Source organism: Larus michahellis, chromosome Z (genome assembly GCF_964199755.1).
Source record: "Larus michahellis chromosome Z, bLarMic1.1, whole genome shotgun sequence".
Taxonomy (NCBI): Eukaryota; Metazoa; Chordata; class Aves; order Charadriiformes; family Laridae; genus Larus; species Larus michahellis.
The window spans coordinates 45041424-45061781 of record NC_133930.1 but is presented as its reverse complement, the minus strand read 5'-3'; the positions used below and the strand labels follow the sequence as shown (position 1 = coordinate 45061781).

Here is a 20358-nt window from a genome sequence, read left to right as displayed (position 1 = left end):
ACAGAAAAATAAAAGATGAAGTGTAGTGTCTGTGCAGAAAATATGTGTGGATTATTTTTTTTTTCATTGAACAAAAGATTTTCCTTGTTCTGAGAGATGATTTGTAGGCATCAATTTAAATCCTACATTATTTTTCCCCATTCTGGTAGCATGCAAAGTAAAATGTAAGTTCTGAATTCAAGCTTTAAGAATTTTGTGCCTTCCCCCCCCCAAAATAAACTTGTTTCTGGTGGGATTGGTTTTGTCCTGTGCTCCCCCCTACCAACCCTAAAATAAAAAAAAATAATAGATCGTCTGGGAACTTTATTCCTAAGTAAATGTCTTGGGTTAAATCTCAAGTCATCGTAAGGAATAAAGAACAAATCCTTTGCTTATGAGATCATTAAAGAAACCGTATAGTATCTTTTATGGGTGGTTTCTCACAGTTTACAAGTGTGATATTATATGCCCTGAATCCTTTAAAGAGTTAATTGTTAATCTGTGCAGGCATTTTCTGTTAATTATGCAAGAGTTAGCATTTGAGTTATTGTTTCTGTCCTGGTTTGCATGTCTCTGTAAAAGCAATTTGCAATGGCCATCTTCTAACCTTTAGTGTACAGTTTTAGATGGGGAAATAAGGGGGTTTGTGTTTTCTGGTTGGGAGATTCGGAATAATGACTTAAGCCTGGTTAAGCAGATACAGTGTGGTTTGAACCACAGAATAAGGCAGCCAAAAGCCTTTCTAGTCTGTCAACATCACAAATTCAGAAGTGGGGGGTGGGAGATGTGACAGTGATAGTGGTGACAGCCATGGTAGCAGGAAAGCTTGATCGTTGATAGTCAAGCTGCCAGGGCATTTGAAGGAGCACAGTATTGTTATAGATAAACAAAGATCAACTATATTGATTGATTACATTTGCAAGATGATTATTAGACTAGCAAGAAGTAATCTGATACTATGAGAAAGGCTTTCTTTCCTCAGCCCCCTCTCCTCTTCCCCCTCCCCTCCCCCCTAATTCTTTGAAGCCGCAGTTGGCTGCTTTTTTTGTTATTTAGGTGCTTGATGATTTGTTTTGCTTTGCTTGTAAATGGAGGTATTTTTAATCTGTGATTCCGTTTTATACAATAACTTTGTAAGAACTGAGTATTTTTGTTAAAATTACAACTGAGCTGCAAGAAAAGTACATAAACAAATCTAATTAAAACGTGCCTTACATTTTATGAAACAACCTTAACAGAAAAGGTTTTAGCTTGTAACAGAAAATAACTCAATTATTTGTGCAAATACAAATTTTAAAAGTATGTTTATGTCAGTACTTCTTTTGTCTTTTTTATGTGTGTGTCATTTTCCCCTGGTTTCTCTTGCAGAGGGAAGCCTCCTTTGCAGTGGATCAACTTTGACCCCTTAGAATTCTTAGAAGAGTTAAAGAAAATAAACTACCAAGTGGAGAGCTGGGAAGAAATGCTGAATAAAGCAGAGGTTGGTCATGGTTATATGGATCGACCCTGCCTGAATCCTGCTGATCCCGATTGCCCAATCACAGCTCCCAATAAAAATTCCACCAAAGTAAGTTTGCTTGTCCTTGTGCATGTCTTTTCAAGGGAGGCTGGGGTAGAGGGGGAGGTCAGAGAGAACAGAAGGTACCGTTCTCTTCCAAGCAATATATAACTCATATTCTTGAGTGATGTAATTTTTCTGTTCTTGTACATGCTGTTAGCCCACAGTCACGAACTTTCCCTTATCCTGTGATGCAGTGCTTAATCCCACGTATTTAGAGCGAGAGTACAGTTGTCAGCTACTGTCCGGATGTGACACTGCGTTCACGTGGCTTTTCAGCAAACCTGGTGCCTCAGACAGACATATAGCCACTGCTGGAATACACTGGGACTATACACTCAGACCACGCAGTAAAACCTTCCTTCAAGTAGTGCCAATTTTGTTGATTTTTGTGAGGAATTTGAAGTCCCGGACCCCAGTTTGTCTGTCCCTTTATCAACCACATCAGGCTTTGGAGAAATTGCCATCTGGTCAACAAGTATCCAGCTGATGGGTTCAACTTGATTTGTTGAACACATTTCTCTTTGTAGACCTCCTAGATTGTCTTTCACATCTGTTATTCTGGTACGCTGGGTGTTCAATTAGGGTATGAGTTTGTATGAAGTTATGGAACTGATTAATTCCTTCTTTATAACTTTTTCTAGCCTCTTGATGTAGCCCTTGTTTTAAGCGGTGGATGCTATGGACTGTCAAGGAAATACATGCATTGGCAGGAGGAGCTGATTGTAGGTGGTACAGTCAAGAACAGTTCTGGTAAACTTGTCAGGTAAACAAATATTTAAAGAAAATGTCAATGTTTTTCTTTGTTAGAATTTGGGTTTGGGGGCACAGGGAGAGGATCATGCAAAATCTACTGCCCTTCATGTGTATGACAAACCCCAGTTTAGGAGGACATGCCTTAAGAACAGAATTTAAAAGAGTGATTAGACAGTTGTTTAAATTTAAGGAGGCATCATTGCTTCGTACTTCTGACTTCAGAATGATAGTGTATGTTGCTCAGAAAGAAAGCTTCTTCCTGGCAACTTTGTTGTTTAGAATGTATGTATAAAGCATTGAACCATGTTTGATGCACTGAACACCTTTGATTGTGTTTTGAAATATGATCAAAAGAAAAAGGGGGAAAAAACCCATAATTTGGATAATGTACTCACTCATTTGACATCTCTCAGAATTCCAAAATCTGCACTGAACTTTTTGTTCAGGATCAATATAGAGAAAAAAATCTATTTTTATGTCCCTATGTCTTGAATGCAGTTTTGAGTGATAAAACAAACCCCTTTGTTTCAGACTTCTTGAAGAAGTCATGGAACACTGGACTTCAGTGGGGGAAAAAACCCTGTGAAATAGAACTGTCCTGAAAAACGTAGGCCTTACTAAACTAAATGAAGCATAATTCTTCCATATTTAATACAGAGAGCTTTTACTAGAACTTTTAATATGAATTTTGAGTTTTTTACATTCACTGTAAACGATAAGTCTTTCAAGAAGTAGCCAAAGAATGTATTTTTAGTGAAAAATAGAACAGTTCCTTAAGCGTCTAGAATTGTTGGAGACAGTTGCATACTGTGGAAATTCAGTATGGACAGTTATCGCCATTGTGTATTCCTTGCAGTTTGTCAGGCATCAGTAGTTTAATCTGGCATTTCTCTCCAAGGAATGAAAAAGACCAAGGTTTTCAAATGACAAATTGCCAACAGCGTTTACAAAATTTCATAGAAATAAACTGTTCCTGTGGCATCCTTACCGTAATCTGCCTATCAGTCATGATCTTTATAACTGATTTGTAGGGTTACATTCCTCGCTCCTGAAACTAATCCTATTGAAAATAATGGCAAAACACTTAGCTTCAGTGAAACCAGATTTAGCCTCAGTACTGCATAGACCAGTACAGCTGCACGAGATATGCAGTAGAATAATTATACTCTGTTCAATTTTAATATGAACATGTGCCCTATAAAATCAGGAACCCCATAAGGGTCTAAATTTGGGACTTGATACCACAAAAATAATTTCCTGAAAATGCTCATTTTATGCTTCTTCCTCCTCTCCCTTATCTCCATGTCACAGTGCCCAAGCTTTGCAAACCATGTTTCAGTTAATGACTCCTAAGCAAATGTATGAGCACTTCAAGGGGTATGAATATGTTTCACATATCAACTGGAACGAGGATAAGGCAGCAGCAATTCTGGAAGCCTGGCAGAGGATGTATGTTGAGGTAAAGTTGAAAATAACCTAGATACCATACTCTAAAGCCCTGCTAAGATCCACTGCCGCTTTTTACGGCTTTTTACAGTATTTCCTCAAGGAAGATGCTTAAACTAGAACTGAGTCATTGCCTATAGTTTTTAAGCTGATTTTTTTTTTCCCCTCAATTAAGAAGCTGCTTGGTTATTCGCATATGAGAAGCCATGAAGGTTTTGCGCTTTGCTGCCTGGGACATTTTTGCTTTGCTGGGGCTGAGAAACAACTGAAGAGCTAGCTGGAATTGAAAAGCTTTTGGTTGGCATGGTTATCCTAAAGGTGTCTGGAAAACGTTAGCCAGCCGTGGGCTGCTCTCCCAGCGGCAGCCAGGGTGGGAAGGCTATATGGCAGTGCCTGGCCTCTGTGTCCCAAGCCCTAACCTCTGCCTCACTGCTTCTGACCTCTGCAAATGGCCAGGCAGGGAGAAACAGGAGCAGCCCAAAGAGATCGCTGGCCTTGGGTTAAAGGCAAAACTTGTACTGTAGCAAATCCATGGTGGAGCTACAGGAAGAGGATTCAAGTTAAACGTTTGGAACGGTCTGGGAATGCAGTAGCCTTTCCTGAAGGATACAAATTCTTGTCTGATGATCAGTAGCTTGCAAGAAGTAGTTACCAAATACATTTGTGAGCATCAGCGTAATCTCTGTGTAGGGTGTGGGCTTTCACAGGAACATTAAGGCAAAAGTAGTTGATTTCAGATGTGTGCTATAGAAGATGGTAATAATTTTTTTCTTCAGTCAAACCAAATTTTATTTTTCTTCTCGTAGGTTGTTCATCAAAGTGTTGCACAAAACTCTACTCAGAAGGTGCTCTCCTTTACTACAACCACCCTGGATGACATCCTAAAGTCATTTTCTGATGTCAGTGTTATCAGAGTAGCTAGTGGCTACTTACTAATGGTAATAAAATAAATATATTTAATTTTCTCTGGTAGTGGAGCAGGGCTTAAATATGTACCAGTCGGTAGTACAGAACATTTTAGGCATATTTAAAGTAAAAACTACAGTTTGTAAACTTTTGCCTCAGGCTTCTCACCTGTTCCTCTGTGTAGCATCTGTGATGTGTCTGTTCTGTTTAAAGATGTTGTAAGAATGTGTGTTTTGGGAGGGGAGAGATAGTTTTAGAGAAGGATCCATTCTAATATTTTGCTTTTTTTCCCCCAACTCCTTCTCTTCCCCCCCCCTCCCTCCCCCTTTGCTTTAGCTTGCCTACGCCTGTTTAACAATGCTGCGGTGGGACTGTGCCAAGTCTCAGGGTGCCGTGGGGTTGGCAGGAGTCTTGTTGGTTGCACTCTCAGTGGCTGCAGGATTGGGCCTGTGCTCATTGATTGGAATTTCCTTTAATGCTGCCACAACTCAGGTATTTAGGAGACACAAGTCTGCTGTTAAATTACAAGTACTCTGTTAGTAAATGAACACAACTGAATCTTTGCGGGGAAAAAAAGCTGCAAAAGTATTTTGGCTCCACATTTTAACTCGTGCCTTTCTCCTGTCTCATAACTTATGCTGTGAAAAATTAAGTGATTACGCTGCCAAATGATGTTAAAGAAAAAGGCAGGTACTGTGTAGTTTTTATAATTACTAGATTCTGGGTTATAAGATTTTTCTGTGTCCCAATGTAAGGGAGGCATCCAGTTATGCATAAGAAGATGCAGGTTTTGTCTTTATGTCTGAATATAAGAGGATGCTCAAATTCTGAAAATATTTTGAATATAACTTGAATTATTATCAGATAGTCTTTGTATATCCAAAACTGGAATTACTTTTGGTGAGATTTTGTATGTGTAAGTGGTATACTGCAAGTTCCTCAGCAGCATTCCAGAATAAAAGTTAATAGCTGTATTGCATCCTTTTGATTTTCATTTTATTCGTGTATTTATGTACAGTGCAATGTGAAAGTTGTTTTAATTAGACATTTAATGGTGAGCTGCATGGCAGATCATAAAACAACCTTCTTGGGTTTTGTTTGTTTTGTTTCTCCCCCAAGGTTTTGCCTTTTCTTGCTCTTGGAGTTGGTGTAGACGATGTTTTCCTTCTGGCACATGCATTTAGTGAAACAGGGCAGAATAAGAGAATTCCATTTGAGGTAATGACAAAATGGGGATTTGGGGAAAGATAAAACAAACGTCTCTTCATGTAGGAAAAGATAACTGTATCCAGAATTAATTAGTAGTGATTAGAAACCCCTCCCCTTTTTTTTTTTCTCAATAGATTTTCTTATGTTCTGGAAATTCTTATTCCAGAATTCAAAATACGAAATGATTGGGATATGTGTGATCCTAGAATGTTTTGGAATGTTCACATTCTTTTTTCTTTTTTTTTTTTCCAATAGTATCTTAGATTTATTTTGTCTTGAAATTTTAATTTATAGCTGTCATATAAAGGTTAATTTACGTAATCCAAATACTGCCCAAATTTCAGTGAAAGTCAATTGTAAATTTAGGAACAAACTCAAATATGAGTCTGACAATTAAATGATAGAATGCTTTTAAAGAAAGAATGCAAAAATCTTAAGGTAAAAAGGAAGAGGAGGGGGACAGCTTAGAAAGCAAACATTTCTTTTTATTTGTATCATCTGTTACCTTTACTTATTTGTTATGGCCATAAATTTCAGTTATTTTATATATTTTTCTCTGTTTTTTTTTTCTAATGTTCATAACTGATGATGACATTTCAAAGCGTAACATGTTAATGTTATAAAATCTAAGGTGTCGCCACTTTTATGAGCCTTTCCTTTTATTGACCTTTTTACCCTCAGTCCAAAGTTTCACATCCAAAGTACAAACCTTTTAAGAGCAATTTATATTTGCACATTCGGTTTTGTACAAGCAATGTCTTCCATGTGCTCTTTCCAGCTGGTTTGGCATGAAGGCACTACAACATCCCTCTACTATAACCTCCATATGCTTCAAAATAGCCTGTTGGGTTGGGAAAGGGTCATGTGTTTATCTTGATTTCTCTGTGGTTTTTGTGTATGGTCCCTGGGTTTTGGGTTGTTTTTTTTGTATCTTCTTCAAGATACGCCTCTATACTGTTAATACATGCTTATTTTGTCTGAAAAATGAGAACACCAAGTGACTCCGCTGGTGGAAGAAACATCCTACTTAAGTACAGATATATTTGATATAATGTTAGTATCCATTTAGTTTTGTGTTCTGAAGGTAGAATCAACTTTGATATTACTTTCAACCTTCAAAAAGCACAAGCACTTCACGTGTCATCAGCTTTTCTCCTGAACAGTATACTTAGTATATTGTTTATTCTCGCATAGTCTCAAATGCACACTTGTATTCAGAAATTCACTATAATAATTTTTCACTGTTACTGTGTTATATCTACAGGATGACCCCTTAATTTGTGGGACATCGCCTTATTCACTTGACTTTTAAGATACATCATTTGTTTTGCAGGACAGAACAGGTGAATGTTTGAAGCGAACAGGAGCAAGCGTAGCCCTGACATCTATCAGCAATGTCACTGCTTTCTTTATGGCTGCCTTAATCCCTATTCCTGCTTTACGAGCATTTTCACTCCAAGTAAGTTCATATGCTATTTTGTTAGCTCTTATGCACGGTCCCATCATGGGAGGCCAGTGATGATACCTGCTAGTGGTGGTGTTAAAGTCTGCCGCAGTTCACTGAACCAGTGTGTGATCTCTGTTTACCATAGATCGGGGTAATAACAACTGCTGTCTGCCCTTGATTCTGCTCCTCCCATTTCTCATGCCTGGAGTCTCTCACATCCTGTTAGCAGGTGAAAGAATACCTTGGCCCATTACAGCTGGGTTGAGTCCAAAAGCCAAGATGTATGCAACTAAGCAGAAACAAGTCTCCAGAAAGAGTTGCATTCTTAAGTCAAGAGTAGTAGACTGTACCGTAGTGTGTGCTGTAACATTCCTCAGTAGGAATTTAATTGTTTCATTCACATTTGTCCAATTTGCTGCTCTTAAAAACTATAACCAAAGTGCAATGACAGCAGCAGATATGCATTTGCCATATTAATTATTCCTGTAACAATTTGTACTGCCTTACTCCCAATGTAATTTTAGCAAACTTGGAGAAAACTTCAACAACTTTATGTTCCAACTGCATTGAGAGAAAATGTGAATTTTATGTGCTGAACCATGCATGTATCGCTCACTCTCCCTTTCTCTGTCCTCTTGTATTTGTTTGTGATAATGTACCTTCAGAAGTATGATATGCTGGAAGGATGCTGGAGAAAGCTTTCTTCTAAAAGCAAGGGCTCTTTGAAGAAAGCTTTGAGAGTTTCTTCCCTGACACAAGCAATTTATAGCACAGTTTGACCTTGATGCAGAGCAGGCAAACTGTACTTTTTCCGTAGTTATTTTTTCTTCTGCTGTAGCCTGGTTCTCCAGTCATTTTTCATTCTTCTTGAGCCCTTGGATACGCAGAGGAAGCAAAGGCTGCAATTTTTCTTAATACATGTGGAAATTATTGCTGTTTTTAGATATTTAGGTATGCCTGCATTAGGCTGTAAAATGGTAAACAGTTTGTGATTGCAGTTACGTTTCCAATAAACATTAATAATTTGTTTACCATTTCCTTCTCAATAGGCAATTTGGTAGTGAATGACAGAGAAAGTGAAAGCCTCATTGGTTTTTTGCATTGCTTAGCAGATGTCTGTGGCAAGTAAAACTTGATTTTTAGTCCTGAATGGTTAGCCGTATTTAGCTCTGCTGATCTGCCAAAACCTAGATGTCTTCTCTTAGAGGTGATGTGGCAGTGAATTGTTTTATTTTATGGCAAAGACCAGCATCAGTGTGTGAAATATTTTTGGAAGTGTACACTTCGTCTATTGGAAGAAGTTACTTACGTCTCCTCAGTCTGTGGCCCAATCTCACACGTTGAACGTGCACCTTAAGCAGCTAACAGGATACTGGAGATCTCCACCAGGAATCAGAGAAGGCTTGTTTTGTCAGGCTTTGTAGTACCTGTGCTTTAGAGAAGTTACTTCAGCCTAAACGTATTTCATAAGAAGTACTCAACAGAGGTGGGCCATTTTTTCCTAATTACTGCTAAACTGTTGAGGGGGAGCCACCAAATGAATTCTTCTCTTATCTGATCAAATTTTGCTCAGCCTTTCTCTGTTCTCATTCTCCACATCAGAACATGAGAAGTTGCCTCTGGAACATCTGTTTGGGTGTAATTGTTACTGCAATCTGAGGATAATTTAAATATACCTTTCCTAAAGACTCATCTTTTTGCCTGCTGCCATGCTGTAGACTGAGTCACAGAAAGTTCAGAAAATGAAGTCTGCATAGCAAAATGACAAACAAAAAGTTTCCAGTGAGATTTCAACATACTCATGTATGAACATGTTGGTATTATTCAGAATAAACACATCACAATCAAAGTCCTTTTTAAGGCAGTGATTAATATGGAATCTATGTGTAGGAGCATTTGGGTGTCCAGAAATGAATATTTGAGTTGCTAAATCTTTTCTCACACGTATCTGTAATTTGTCTTTGTTTGCACATAGTAACCCCTTATATGTATGTAAGAGATGTAAAAATGTGCAGAGAAGGGCAGCTGGAGACCTGTGATGAGGATTTATTGATGCTAGACAATATATGTAGCTGATAGGTATATAAGTTAGGAACCATTAAAATAACATCCTTTGTTGTTGGAAAGGAACATCTATTACTTGCTTTGTCTAGCTTCACCAGGTAAAGTCAAAATGGGGTGATACATTAATCACAGCATTCAGAATCAGATAACCATGTCAGATTTTGGTGGGTGGTCTGTATTTATATATGGATTTCTTTATTTACAGTCTTCTTCCTCCGTCTCCCTCTTACTCAGGCTTGTTTAAACAAGAACTCCTTGCTGTCTTTCATAGCTTCCTAGCAAGACTTAGAAAGCAATGAAATACTGCATTTACTTTTCACAGATGGTGCCTTTTTCTCATCTAGATAGTGAATTTTTAACAGATGGGCTTAAAAAAAGGATTCCTCTTGACCTTGTTTTGCTCTTAATTCACTTTTCTTAAGACATTGCAAGATAATTGTCAAAGTTTCCGTAACTTTTGAGGCCAAATATCTGTATAAATAACCCAGCTGCTGAGGGAGAATAAATGGTTTCCTGCATCTGCAAGCCTAACTTTTAGTTAGAAACTTTTTGCATATCAATGCGTGCTTCTTTCTCAGCTTCTGTTCAGTTCTGCCAGCTAAAGCAGTTCATTGATACCTCTGAGTTGTTAATTCACTTTATGGAACTAAAACGCTCCGAGTCTGATGTTGTCTTGGGAGTTTACTACGGTTAGCTCTTGCTGAGTTTAAAAAAATGGGAATCAGTCATTTTGGAAGTGAGATTTTTAAAATTAATTCTGTTATGGAGATAGGGACTGGTTTAGCTTTTTCACCATTTTGATTTTTTTCATTTGTTGATCTTATTAGCCCCTTATTTAAGCAGTTTTAAGGCTTTGAGATGCTGAAGATGTCCCAAATAGTCACAAGAATCACCTGTAGGAGTGCTCAGGACTTTGAAGAGAGTAGGTCCTGAGTTTTCAGATGTGTTTAATTACTTGAAATTGTGGCGGAGGAGGAGATTATCAGCGAAATCCACTGAAAGTTTTCAAAGTTTGCAGTAGCAATGTCTTAAACATTGCCCTTTGTTTTGAGTATAAATGAAGGCAGGTAATACAGAGTGTGGGCTTGTCTCCACTGAATTCTTCCTCAGAGAGACTATTCAGACACCTTTACAGAGTAAATTCTGAGCAGGAAAGAGAACGTACAGCTGCGCAAAAATTCATCTAACTCTTCACGCTTACACCAGAAACTTCCTCCCCTAGCAGCAGAAGAGTGGTGTGGATTCACTAATGAGCAGGGGTGGACCTTTTCCCAATAAGTCTCAGCAGTAACTTTTTCCCTCACCGTAAGAATGACAAGTTTTTTTCTTAAATGTAAAAGTGCATTACCAGGTGGTGGTGGTGGGTTTGTGGAGAGAAAGAACATAAGTTTTTAAGCTCATTCGACTACCTTACTCTGCTGAAGTGGTTTGTCCCCCTCCTGTTACCCACGTCATTTACCTTTCCCTGCTCCTGACAGGAGAATTTAACAAGCAAAATTAAAGCCTAAGGGAAAAGGGGCGGGGGGTAGGGGGGTGCGGTGGGGGGATCCAAGTCTGTAGGCTGTCAGGAGGGAGTTGGAGATAGGCAGCAGTAGCAGGGTGGAAGTTTCCCTGACAGACCTCCTCGTCTGTTCATCACCTCTGGCTATGCAGCACACCCGTTCTCCTTGGGTGGGCTGCCAGGAATGGCACAGAGCAGCACATACCTTCAGTGGGGCCCCAGCCTACCAGCCTGGCTCCCGTCTCCCTCGCTGCCTCCAGCACAGACTGCCATTCTTCTGTCTCCGCTAACAGTTGCAGCAGCAATAATATTTTTAGGCTGTGCATTATGAAAAGATGCAAAAAGCAGAGCATGTTTCTCAGGAAGTGATCAACATTTTTTTTTGATTAATGGAATTTTTTTGATACTCTCTGATCTTATTTCACTGAATGCCTTCATTTTACACCCTTGAGTAGGCCCCATTTTTCTCCCTTCTAGGACTAATCTTACTTACCTTTGTTGATTTCTCAAGGAAAAGGTCTGAAGCCCTTTCCTCTCCCATTTGACAGTTTGTCTGTGAAGGGGTGAGAGAAGATGCCCTGTCCCCAAAAATCCTAAGCATGCTTTCAGCTTTGGTGCTGCTAACAGATTTCCTGTACCCTGGAAGATCTGCTACCACAGTTTTTTGTTGGTGCTTTTCCAATCAATGTAATTGATACAGGTATTGCCATGATCGTATTTCTTATACGTTCCCAGTCCTGGGCACCAGATGTCTAAATGGTATTGGGAGGGGAAGCGGTGCCTGATGCATCAGGTCAGAGATTGAGTCGGCCCTCCACAGTGCTTCCTTCCCTCTCCTTATCAAGTTGCAGGGTGTTTTTTGATGGGACAACAAATTAGAATTGATATAAGAAGAATATTTTCTGTATTCAATTGCAAAAACTGAGAACTGTTACATCCATGAAATGCTGGGGAGGTGGGTAAGGGAGAGACAGTGTGCAATATATAGGAAGTGTGGTGTTATACAAATCAGAACAGAGAAGATTGTTTAAAAATATTTTACTTGCAGGGTTAGTACATCAGCACTGGGATGGAGCAAGGGAAAGTCTAGTACTAAAAAGAGATGCCATATTAATAGGCAGATTTATGGTGTGTTGTTGGATTGGTGTTGAAGCTTCTTAAGTAGTCAAATGTGAATACAACTTACTTTAATGGCATCTCTACCATACACTTCAAAGTATTAGTCCTCACGTTTAGTGGCATTTGAGTTTCAAGGATATTGGGGTCTACAAAGGGAACTGATAAGGCATGAAGCATTTGCAGTTTATGGAGCAGGAACAGAGGACTTCTGTTAGTTTTTCAGCAGTGCTGTGAAGAGTAAGAATTACTGAGTCAGACCTCAGCTGTTTGTTCCAAATCTCAATAAATCTTAGCTGATCCTTGATAGAAGATCTTGGTTAGACACAACTAATTATTCATGTTCTATGGGTGATTCAACCTTCTCTGGTTTAGCAGCAATAAAGAAAGCAGTTGTATGAACTAGGTCCAACAAACACCTTGCCGGCAACAGCAGCCATTTGTTTTTCTGACAGATTCAATTAATTCTAGAGAAGATCAAAAGGAAATCACTTAATTTTAAAGTCTTGGCTATGACCTTACATACCCTTCTGTGTGGATATTTATAAATCATTAAATAGCCATTGGACCTTTTCTCTCAAAGATGGCTAAATACTAATTTGGCTTTAAGTACTAGGTAAATGCTGTTTCAGTAGTTAAGTCTGCAGATGACTAGCAGGACCAAAATCCTAATTCAAGCAGGCTGGAGGCAACAAAAGAGAAACACCAATAAAAAAACCCATTTGTATACAATATATTTATGATTGAAATGACTAGAAGGTATTTATGTAACTAGTTGATTCTGTCATTCTCGGAAAAGTAAAAACAATATCTATTTTTTTATTACACTTTGACAGCTTCAAAACCCTAAAAATCATTCAGTGTGTTAGTGCTTCGATTTTTACAGCTAAAGAGACATAAAAATAAAAAATACATTATTTAGGCAGTTTGTATTATTTATTTGATATCTAAATAAAGAATTTTTAAAACATGGATTTTGGATATCACATCTTTTGAGCTGCCAGTTTTGAGGCCTGATGTTTTAACACCAACAGTTGCCATTCGTTTATTTTGGAGAAACGAGGGCCTGTTTATATCAGATCAGCAACTTCATTTTTGTAGCTCAGCTTTTGTTCTTTTTTATGATTGTTTTAACCCAAGCGGTCATTACTGTAGAAGTTACAGGTGGAGGCACTTGGTAGTTTATATGATTTCCTTAACATGAAACTGGGCTACTATTGAGATGGCTACTGCTTATCTAATGGGTAAAATATGAGGATTTCAAGGTTTTTTTTCACCTGTTGATGGCTCAACCATTTTTTTTCACAGTATTTCTCCTACTCTTACAACCGTCTTCCAGTCCCATCTGTGCCCAGGCTTTCCCTTTGTGATGACTAGTGCTCCTAACAATTCTGCATTACAAATAAATGCTATTAATAATAATGATAGATGCTGCACCCCATATGTTTTATGGAGATTCTCTGGGAATCTCTGTGTGGGAAAGGTTTTGAAGTATGATTTGAAAGGGGGTGGGCGGGGAGGTTGGTTTTTTTTCATTACGTAATGCTCGCTTTACAAATTAAACCAAGTATTCTTGTTCCAATTTAAGATGTATTCTTGTTCCAATTTAAGACTCGTTTTGGTAGACTGGCTCATTAATCAAGTCCTGTTAAACACAAGCATATTAATATATAGATTTACTGCGTGGTATGGGATTAATTTTGATTCTCCTTTAAAAATAATTTGTGATAAACCAAAAATGTTGCTCGTTTTGGCTAGACTTTTAAGTACGTCAAGTGCATAATATTTTACTAAATAGATCAGTTTCATTAAAATTTACTTAAACCTTTATTTAATTTCTGATTTAGTAGTGTGCTTTAATGTTATTGTGCGGTTTAAATTACTTCAGATCCCTTAAATGTGAGAACTTCAGTTCTAGTTCCAGGTTTGCTTTTGCTTCCATCTTTTTTTACTGTGAGACTCTAAATATGGCAGAATCTCATGCAAAAGTATGATTTGTTGACTCTGTTTTTCGACTTAAAAAATCATTACCACGTCTTCAAGCACAGATGTGCATTAAAATAATATGAAGGTTATTATTAAAAGAAATTAATTAACTACAATAGGCCTACCATAATCAAATGGGAATGTAAAAATATATCTCCCAGTTTCCTCAGGGAAAAGCTTGAAAGCATCTGTCAGGCTGACATGATAAATGGGTGAGCGGATGAGAAATGAAAGGAAGTTGTATGCTTTGTAAAGCTGATGCTCTACATGAAGCTTAGTAACGGCATCGCTTCTCCTATGATTGATCTCTGCTAGGCAGCGGTTGTGGTGGTATTCAACTTTGCTATGGTTCTGCTGATTTTTCCTGCCATCCTGAGCATGGACCTTTATCGTCGGGAAGACAGGAGACTGGATATATTCTGCTGTTTTACAAGGTGAGAATGTGTGATAGATTGATGTATGAGGTGGATCCTTTTTGTGGTCAGCAATCAGTGCTACCATTCCTTGTGAGGAGTGGGAGTTCTTCATTGTAGCACGGTCAGTATGTTATTGTTGTGATTTCCTTGCTAGTGATTGGCTTACATTTGCTACCTTTGTTTTTACCTGACTGAGGGGAAAAGTTAAAATACACACACCCCCTTCATTCATATGTATGTTCATTTTGACTGTTGAAGGACAACTTTTTGAAAGCAAGTAAAAAGGTCCATGCTTTAGGAGTGTCTTCAAGTATTTTTTAGAATGCTGTGGTGTACTGCAAGGTGTCCAGTGCTACCTAGTATTGTGTAATCTTGGAAGACTGTACATAACTCAGGGGCCTGAGAAGCCTTCCTTACAGTTAGCCACTATATGCTGTTTATTTATGCTTTTTATGCCTTTAAACTTAAATACATAAACATAATGTATAAACTGTGAAATGACATCCCCTTATCTGAGTTTTTTATAGGACTACAAGGAATGCAGGATGATCAATACCATTACAGGATAATGCTTGATAAAGTTTCTGTTATGGCTGCGATAGTAATTTAGAGTGGTAATACTGCCATTCTAAAGAGTGTATACCCAAAGTTTTACCTGATACACGGCCAGCGCTTAGCGTAGAGTGTGGGTAGGAGGAGTCTACTGTCATCAGTGGAGCCACTGCTTAGAAATTAAGCATGTTTTCTTACCTTACTTTTTGCTTTTGCTTGCAATGAAGAGGATCAGCTGCGTTTCTACACATATACTCTTACTGTCATAACAAGGATGTGGAGAATCCACCTTGTGTCATCTTAGCCTTTTACACCCACCTAGCAGCTGACATAATTTGACATTTTAATTTTAACGTCAAAGAGAGAAAGCACTTTCCTAAATTTGTTTTTGAGGGAGTGGTTAGAACAGGGAGTTGATCCCAAGCCAGGACTCCTGCTTTCTATTTCTGATTCAGTTGTAATTTCAGTAGATGGCCTAATGCACTTGAATGTTGGAGCCCTGATTCTGAGAAATACAGGGCAATCAGACCTTATATTTATTCCCCTATCTCAAGTAGCACCGAATGTGTATCAGAATTTGGGCCCATTTACATATGAGGAAATGCACTTAATGAGAACTTGCTTTGTTTAGGTAGGCAATGTTCTGAATTCCTCTTGGTTTTGTAGGATTTGTCCTCTTGGTGAAAAATCTCTTCCACTGTTTTCTATCATCATTTTGTCATTTCTTATTTACAGGAAGAGGTTTGTCTCTGATAATTTTTTTTTTTTATAAACGAGGTATTTATTAGGGTCTCACGTAGACTAAAATAGAGGGAAGGCTTCAATTACTTCTGTAATTTTGTCTCTTTGTGTTCCTCATCCTTCCTAGGAATTAATACTTATGTATGTTTACTTAATTCTTAAAACAATCGGTCAGTGTATGGCAAGTGGTTTCAACCTGCCTCCCAAAAGTCTGAGATCTTATCCAGAAGGCCCAAGTATTATTTAACAGTTATTTTAATAGTTCTAAACGGAAGAACTCAGTATGTCATGTGTTTACATTTTGATCTAAATAGCTTAATTATCAGCATGGGCACGTAAATGCAAACTCATACACATATTGTGCATTCAGACTGCGTGCAACTACCTGAGTATTGACCTGATCAGCATGTGTAATTAATAGAGTGGTGTGGGTAGATGTCAGTGTCTTCAGATAGATTCTGGTTCCTTCTTTCCTAAGCACAGGAAGTATACACATACTCTCAGAGATGCACACTTTGAACCATGTCAGAGAAACATTTCCTAAAGGTACAGAACAAAATTTGCATCAAAGCACTACACTTTAAATTCATATAGACCATCTAATAGAAGCAGGAGCAGTCTCAGATGGAACCAGGTTACCCTATCTAGTCTGAATAAAATAAAGATGTATCTAAACGCAAACAGATGTTTTTCTCTTCTCTTCACTTACAGTCCGTGTGTCACCAGAGTGATTCAGATTGAGCCTCAAGCATATGCGGAAAATGACAATACCTGCTACAGTCCTCCACCCCCATACAGCAGTCACAGTTTTGCACATGAAACTCAGATTACAATGCAGTCTACAGTGCAGTTGCGCACAGAATACGATCCCCATACGCAGGTGTACTACACCACAGCAGAGCCTCGCTCAGAAATATCTGTGCAGCCAGTGACCGTGACGCAAGATAATCTTAGCTGCCAGAGTCCAGAAAGCACAAGCTCGACGAGGGATTTGCTTTCCCAATTCTCAGACTCCAGTATGCATTGCCTTGAGCCACCCTGTACGAAGTGGACACTCTCATCTTTTGCAGAAAAGCATTATGCTCCATTCCTCCTAAAACCAAAAGCTAAGGTAATCAGGGAACTATTTAGCTGTTTCTCAAAAATAGACTTCTGCCTCACCCAGTAGTAAAATTATCCTGGCAGTGGTATTAAATATAAGGAATAAATAGAATTCTTTTGGAATAACAATTCTTAATAATTTTACAGCTAATTTCATACTTCAAAAGTTTTATCTTGTGTGTGCTGTAGAGACATACGTTTCAAATACAAGTTACGGGTGAGGGCTTTGTTGACTTTCAGTAGCATAAGCTTGTGAATAGTGAAACTAAAGCCACTTTTAAACTTTGTTATGATATAAATTTCTCATGCGTGATGCAGAGACCCTTCATTAAAGCACAAATTACCTTAGCCTTGTAGTGTACATGTGTATGAAAAAAAAAAAGAATAAAGGCGTTAAAGTAGACTGACGGGTGTTAATTTTGAACCCGGCTTTCTAGTGTGCCATTATGAATTGTTAGTTTCCTTTAGAAACCTAAAACAAAATGCATTTCCATTTTCTGTTGCAGATTGTGGTTATTTTTCTTTTTCTGGGTTTACTTGGGCTCAGCCTTTATGGAACTACCCGGGTGAGAGATGGACTGGATCTCACAGACATTGTGCCACGGGAGACACGGGAATATGACTTTATTGCCGCACAGTTCAAGTACTTTTCGTTCTACAACATGTATATTGTGACACAGAAAGCAGACTATCCAAACGTCCAGCACTTACTTTATGAACTTCACAGAAGTTTCAGCAATGTGACATACGTTTTGTTGGAAGAGGACAGGCAGCTTCCCAAAATGTGGTTGCACTATTTTCGAGACTGGCTGCAAGGTAAGAGAGAGTTGCATGAACTTTTCTTGACTGTACAGTAGTAACCACTTGCTAGTAATGCTCCCCTCTTTGAATACAGTCACACAGTTAAAAGACCGCAAGCAGGAGGGCAAACGCCCAGGTGCTGATCTGAACTTGCACGTTGACTTGCTGTTTCTCCAGCAGGTCACTTAAATTCTTTGTAGCTAAGTTTACTCCCCAGTAAGACAGTTGTGAAGCTTTAAGAGATTGTATCTATGAGAGGCCATCTCAGGCCATTCATTTCTAAACAGCTAATGAAGAGTTCTGCTTTATAATTAATAGCCAAATATGGCCCGCTGTCTTGGGAAAATAAATGTTTGATGAGTGTTTGAGCACAGTAAATGAAAAGTCCCCATCCAGCAATGTATTTTGGCACAGACTTAACTTTCAGCACATGAGCGATCCTGTTGGCTTCAGCTGGGACTGCTGGCATGAAGAAAATTCAGTGTGGCTTATGTGTTTTATTGGACTGGGAACTTACTATGCGTTCTAGATTTCCAGTCAAGTATCCTCACTCTTTCTATGGTGCTGCTTTTTCTGTGGTTAATTGCAATGGGGCAGAGGAAGACAAGAGAAGGCATGGCCTTTCAAGTGCTATGATGATAATTATATCAAAGTAAGCTTATTAAAGATATTAAAGATACTATAATTACACATGTTGAGACAAATAACTGCTTTTTATTTAAAATAAATAGTACTGTTAACATCTCAGCAAGTTCTGCCCAAGAGTACTTCTGCCCTACCTCTGTCTTTCTGTTGGGAGAATCTCCAGGAAGCTTTTACCAACAGAAAAATAAGTTGTGCTGACCTAGTGAGACTGTAAATTTTAACCTTAACTGTTTACAGATGACCAGTGTTGCCAGTGATTCTTAGAGAACATGTAGGTAACTGTTAGTATTTGGGGTATTCCTTCTGAGACTCTATCAGGCAGTATTAGGAAAGCGAATGCATCTGAGTGATGCATCTAAACAAAATGATCAAGTTTCCTGTGTGTTTAATGCACTGATAAATCATGCAAAGCAGTATTTCAGCTGTTAGCTTTGGGTTTTTTAATAGGTTTTAAATATATTGGATCCATTCATTACAGTCTACTTACTGGAAGTTTTACTTAAAATATTGTGCTCACATAAGCATATTGAGCTGTAAGGGGAGGTATTACTGGCAGGGAGAAAATTCAGCATAGCTTAGATGTTTTGGTGGATTGGAACCTTACTGTACTTTCTAGATTTCTAAGCAGGCATCTTTCTACATTCTTTTCCAAATTCTCTTGTACCTCTGCTGTTTATTTTATTTCTTTTGTGGGTATTTTTTGTTCTTGTTCCAAAACAGTAGGAAAAAACGTGTCTGGTGTTCCCCCTTCCACCTTCCTGCCTCCCCCACCCCCCAAAACCTGTGAGGGAGACGTAAATCTGGGATCTTGTTCTCAGCACAGACTGCCAATGATAAAGTCGGGAAGAGGTGGCCTTGGATCTACTCCCTTGCTGGCTTGCCAGAGTGAAACGCTGGAGGCTACCCCACTTGCTGTTGCTCCCAGCAGTACCCGCATTCCCACTGCCCTTCTCTAAGGCCCACCACATACTTTCCCAGACTTCTACACTTCTTGCACTTTGGATGCCTCTGTCGTCTTTGTCATCACCTCCTTCTGCTAAGGACTGTTGGTGTGCCCCTGGCTCAGTGCCAAGGGCCCGCACATCTCCTTCTCCGTGCTGTATGTCTGTGCTCATAGGTGACCTTTCCAGATCTGCTCTTCTGTCAGCGGTGTTCCTGTTCTCTCCTTCTTGCCCATAGTTCAGCAGAGGGCCATGAAGATGATCAGAGGGCTGGAGCACCTCTGCTATGAGGACAGGCTGAGAGAGTTGGGGTTGTTCAGCCTGGAGAAGAGAAGGCTCCAGGGAGACCTTAGAGCAGCCTTCCAGTACCTGAAGGGGGCCTACAGGAAAGATGGGGAGGGACTCTATCAGGGAGTGAGATGACAGGACACAGAGTAACAGCCTCAAACTGAAAGAGGGTAGATTTAGATCGGGTATTAGGAAGAAATTCTTTACTGTGAGGGTGGTGAGGCACTGGAACAGGTTGCCCAGAGAAGCTGTGGATGCCCCATCCCTGGAAGTGTGCAAGGCCAGGCTGGATGGGGCTTTGAGCAGCCTGGTCTAGTAGGAGGTGTCCCTGCCCATGGCAGGGGGTTGGAACTAGGTGATCTTTAAGGTCCCTTCCAACCCGAACCATTCTATGATTCTATAGTTACCTTTCCTCTTCCAGCCAACATTAGCCTGACTGTCCTTCTTCATTGTTCTCTGCTTTTCTTCCACTAGAGGAGCTGTGAGTATTGCTGGTACCCTGGACATACCAACAGGGGTGTGGAGCTAAAATGTTATGCAGGAACAGTCAGGGAGACTCCAGGAAGCAGTGACTTGCAGTGGTGGTTCAAGTGGACATGCCAGCCGTGTGACAGAAAACACATTGCTTGGCCCCTTGATCACCCACAGCTTTAGAATTAATCATAATGATTACTAATTAGCATTCATGTCTGTGTCCTCACCCCTCCTCCCCACCTTCCCCAAGAGAGGCACAATTAATACAAACCAGCTGCTTTGTAAAGACAGAGGGCTGTCTTCACAGAGCATCATACTGCATTCACAAAGATGGAAATAGGAAGAATATTGAGATGTATCAATAGAAAGAAGTCATGTTTTAAAATGGTACAGGGCATTAATGTAGTAGGGGCTAACTAAATTGTTATACT

General features: G+C 39.2%; 1 protein-coding gene across 4 annotated transcripts in view; it reads left to right on the top strand.

Moving 5' to 3' along the window:
• PTCH1 (patched 1) overlaps nt 1–20358 on the top strand; it is a 75451-nt gene that overhangs the window by 31754 nt on the left and 23339 nt on the right. For all 4 annotated transcript variants that reach the window (XR_012584915.1, XM_074569989.1, XM_074569988.1 and 1 more), the window contains 10 exons: nt 1348–1546; nt 2182–2303; nt 3605–3752; nt 4546–4677; nt 4982–5137; nt 5765–5863; nt 7188–7313; nt 14284–14402; nt 16389–16788; nt 17285–17594. Coding sequence is in view for 3 of the 4 variants with exons in the window: in XM_074569989.1 (XP_074426090.1) it covers nt 1348–1546; nt 2182–2303; nt 3605–3752; nt 4546–4677; nt 4982–5137; nt 5765–5863; nt 7188–7313; nt 14284–14402; nt 16389–16788; nt 17285–17594 (1811 nt within the window). In the remaining variant the exon portion in view is untranslated. The remainder of the gene's footprint in view (nt 1–1347; nt 1547–2181; nt 2304–3604; nt 3753–4545; nt 4678–4981; nt 5138–5764; nt 5864–7187; nt 7314–14283; nt 14403–16388; nt 16789–17284; nt 17595–20358) is intronic.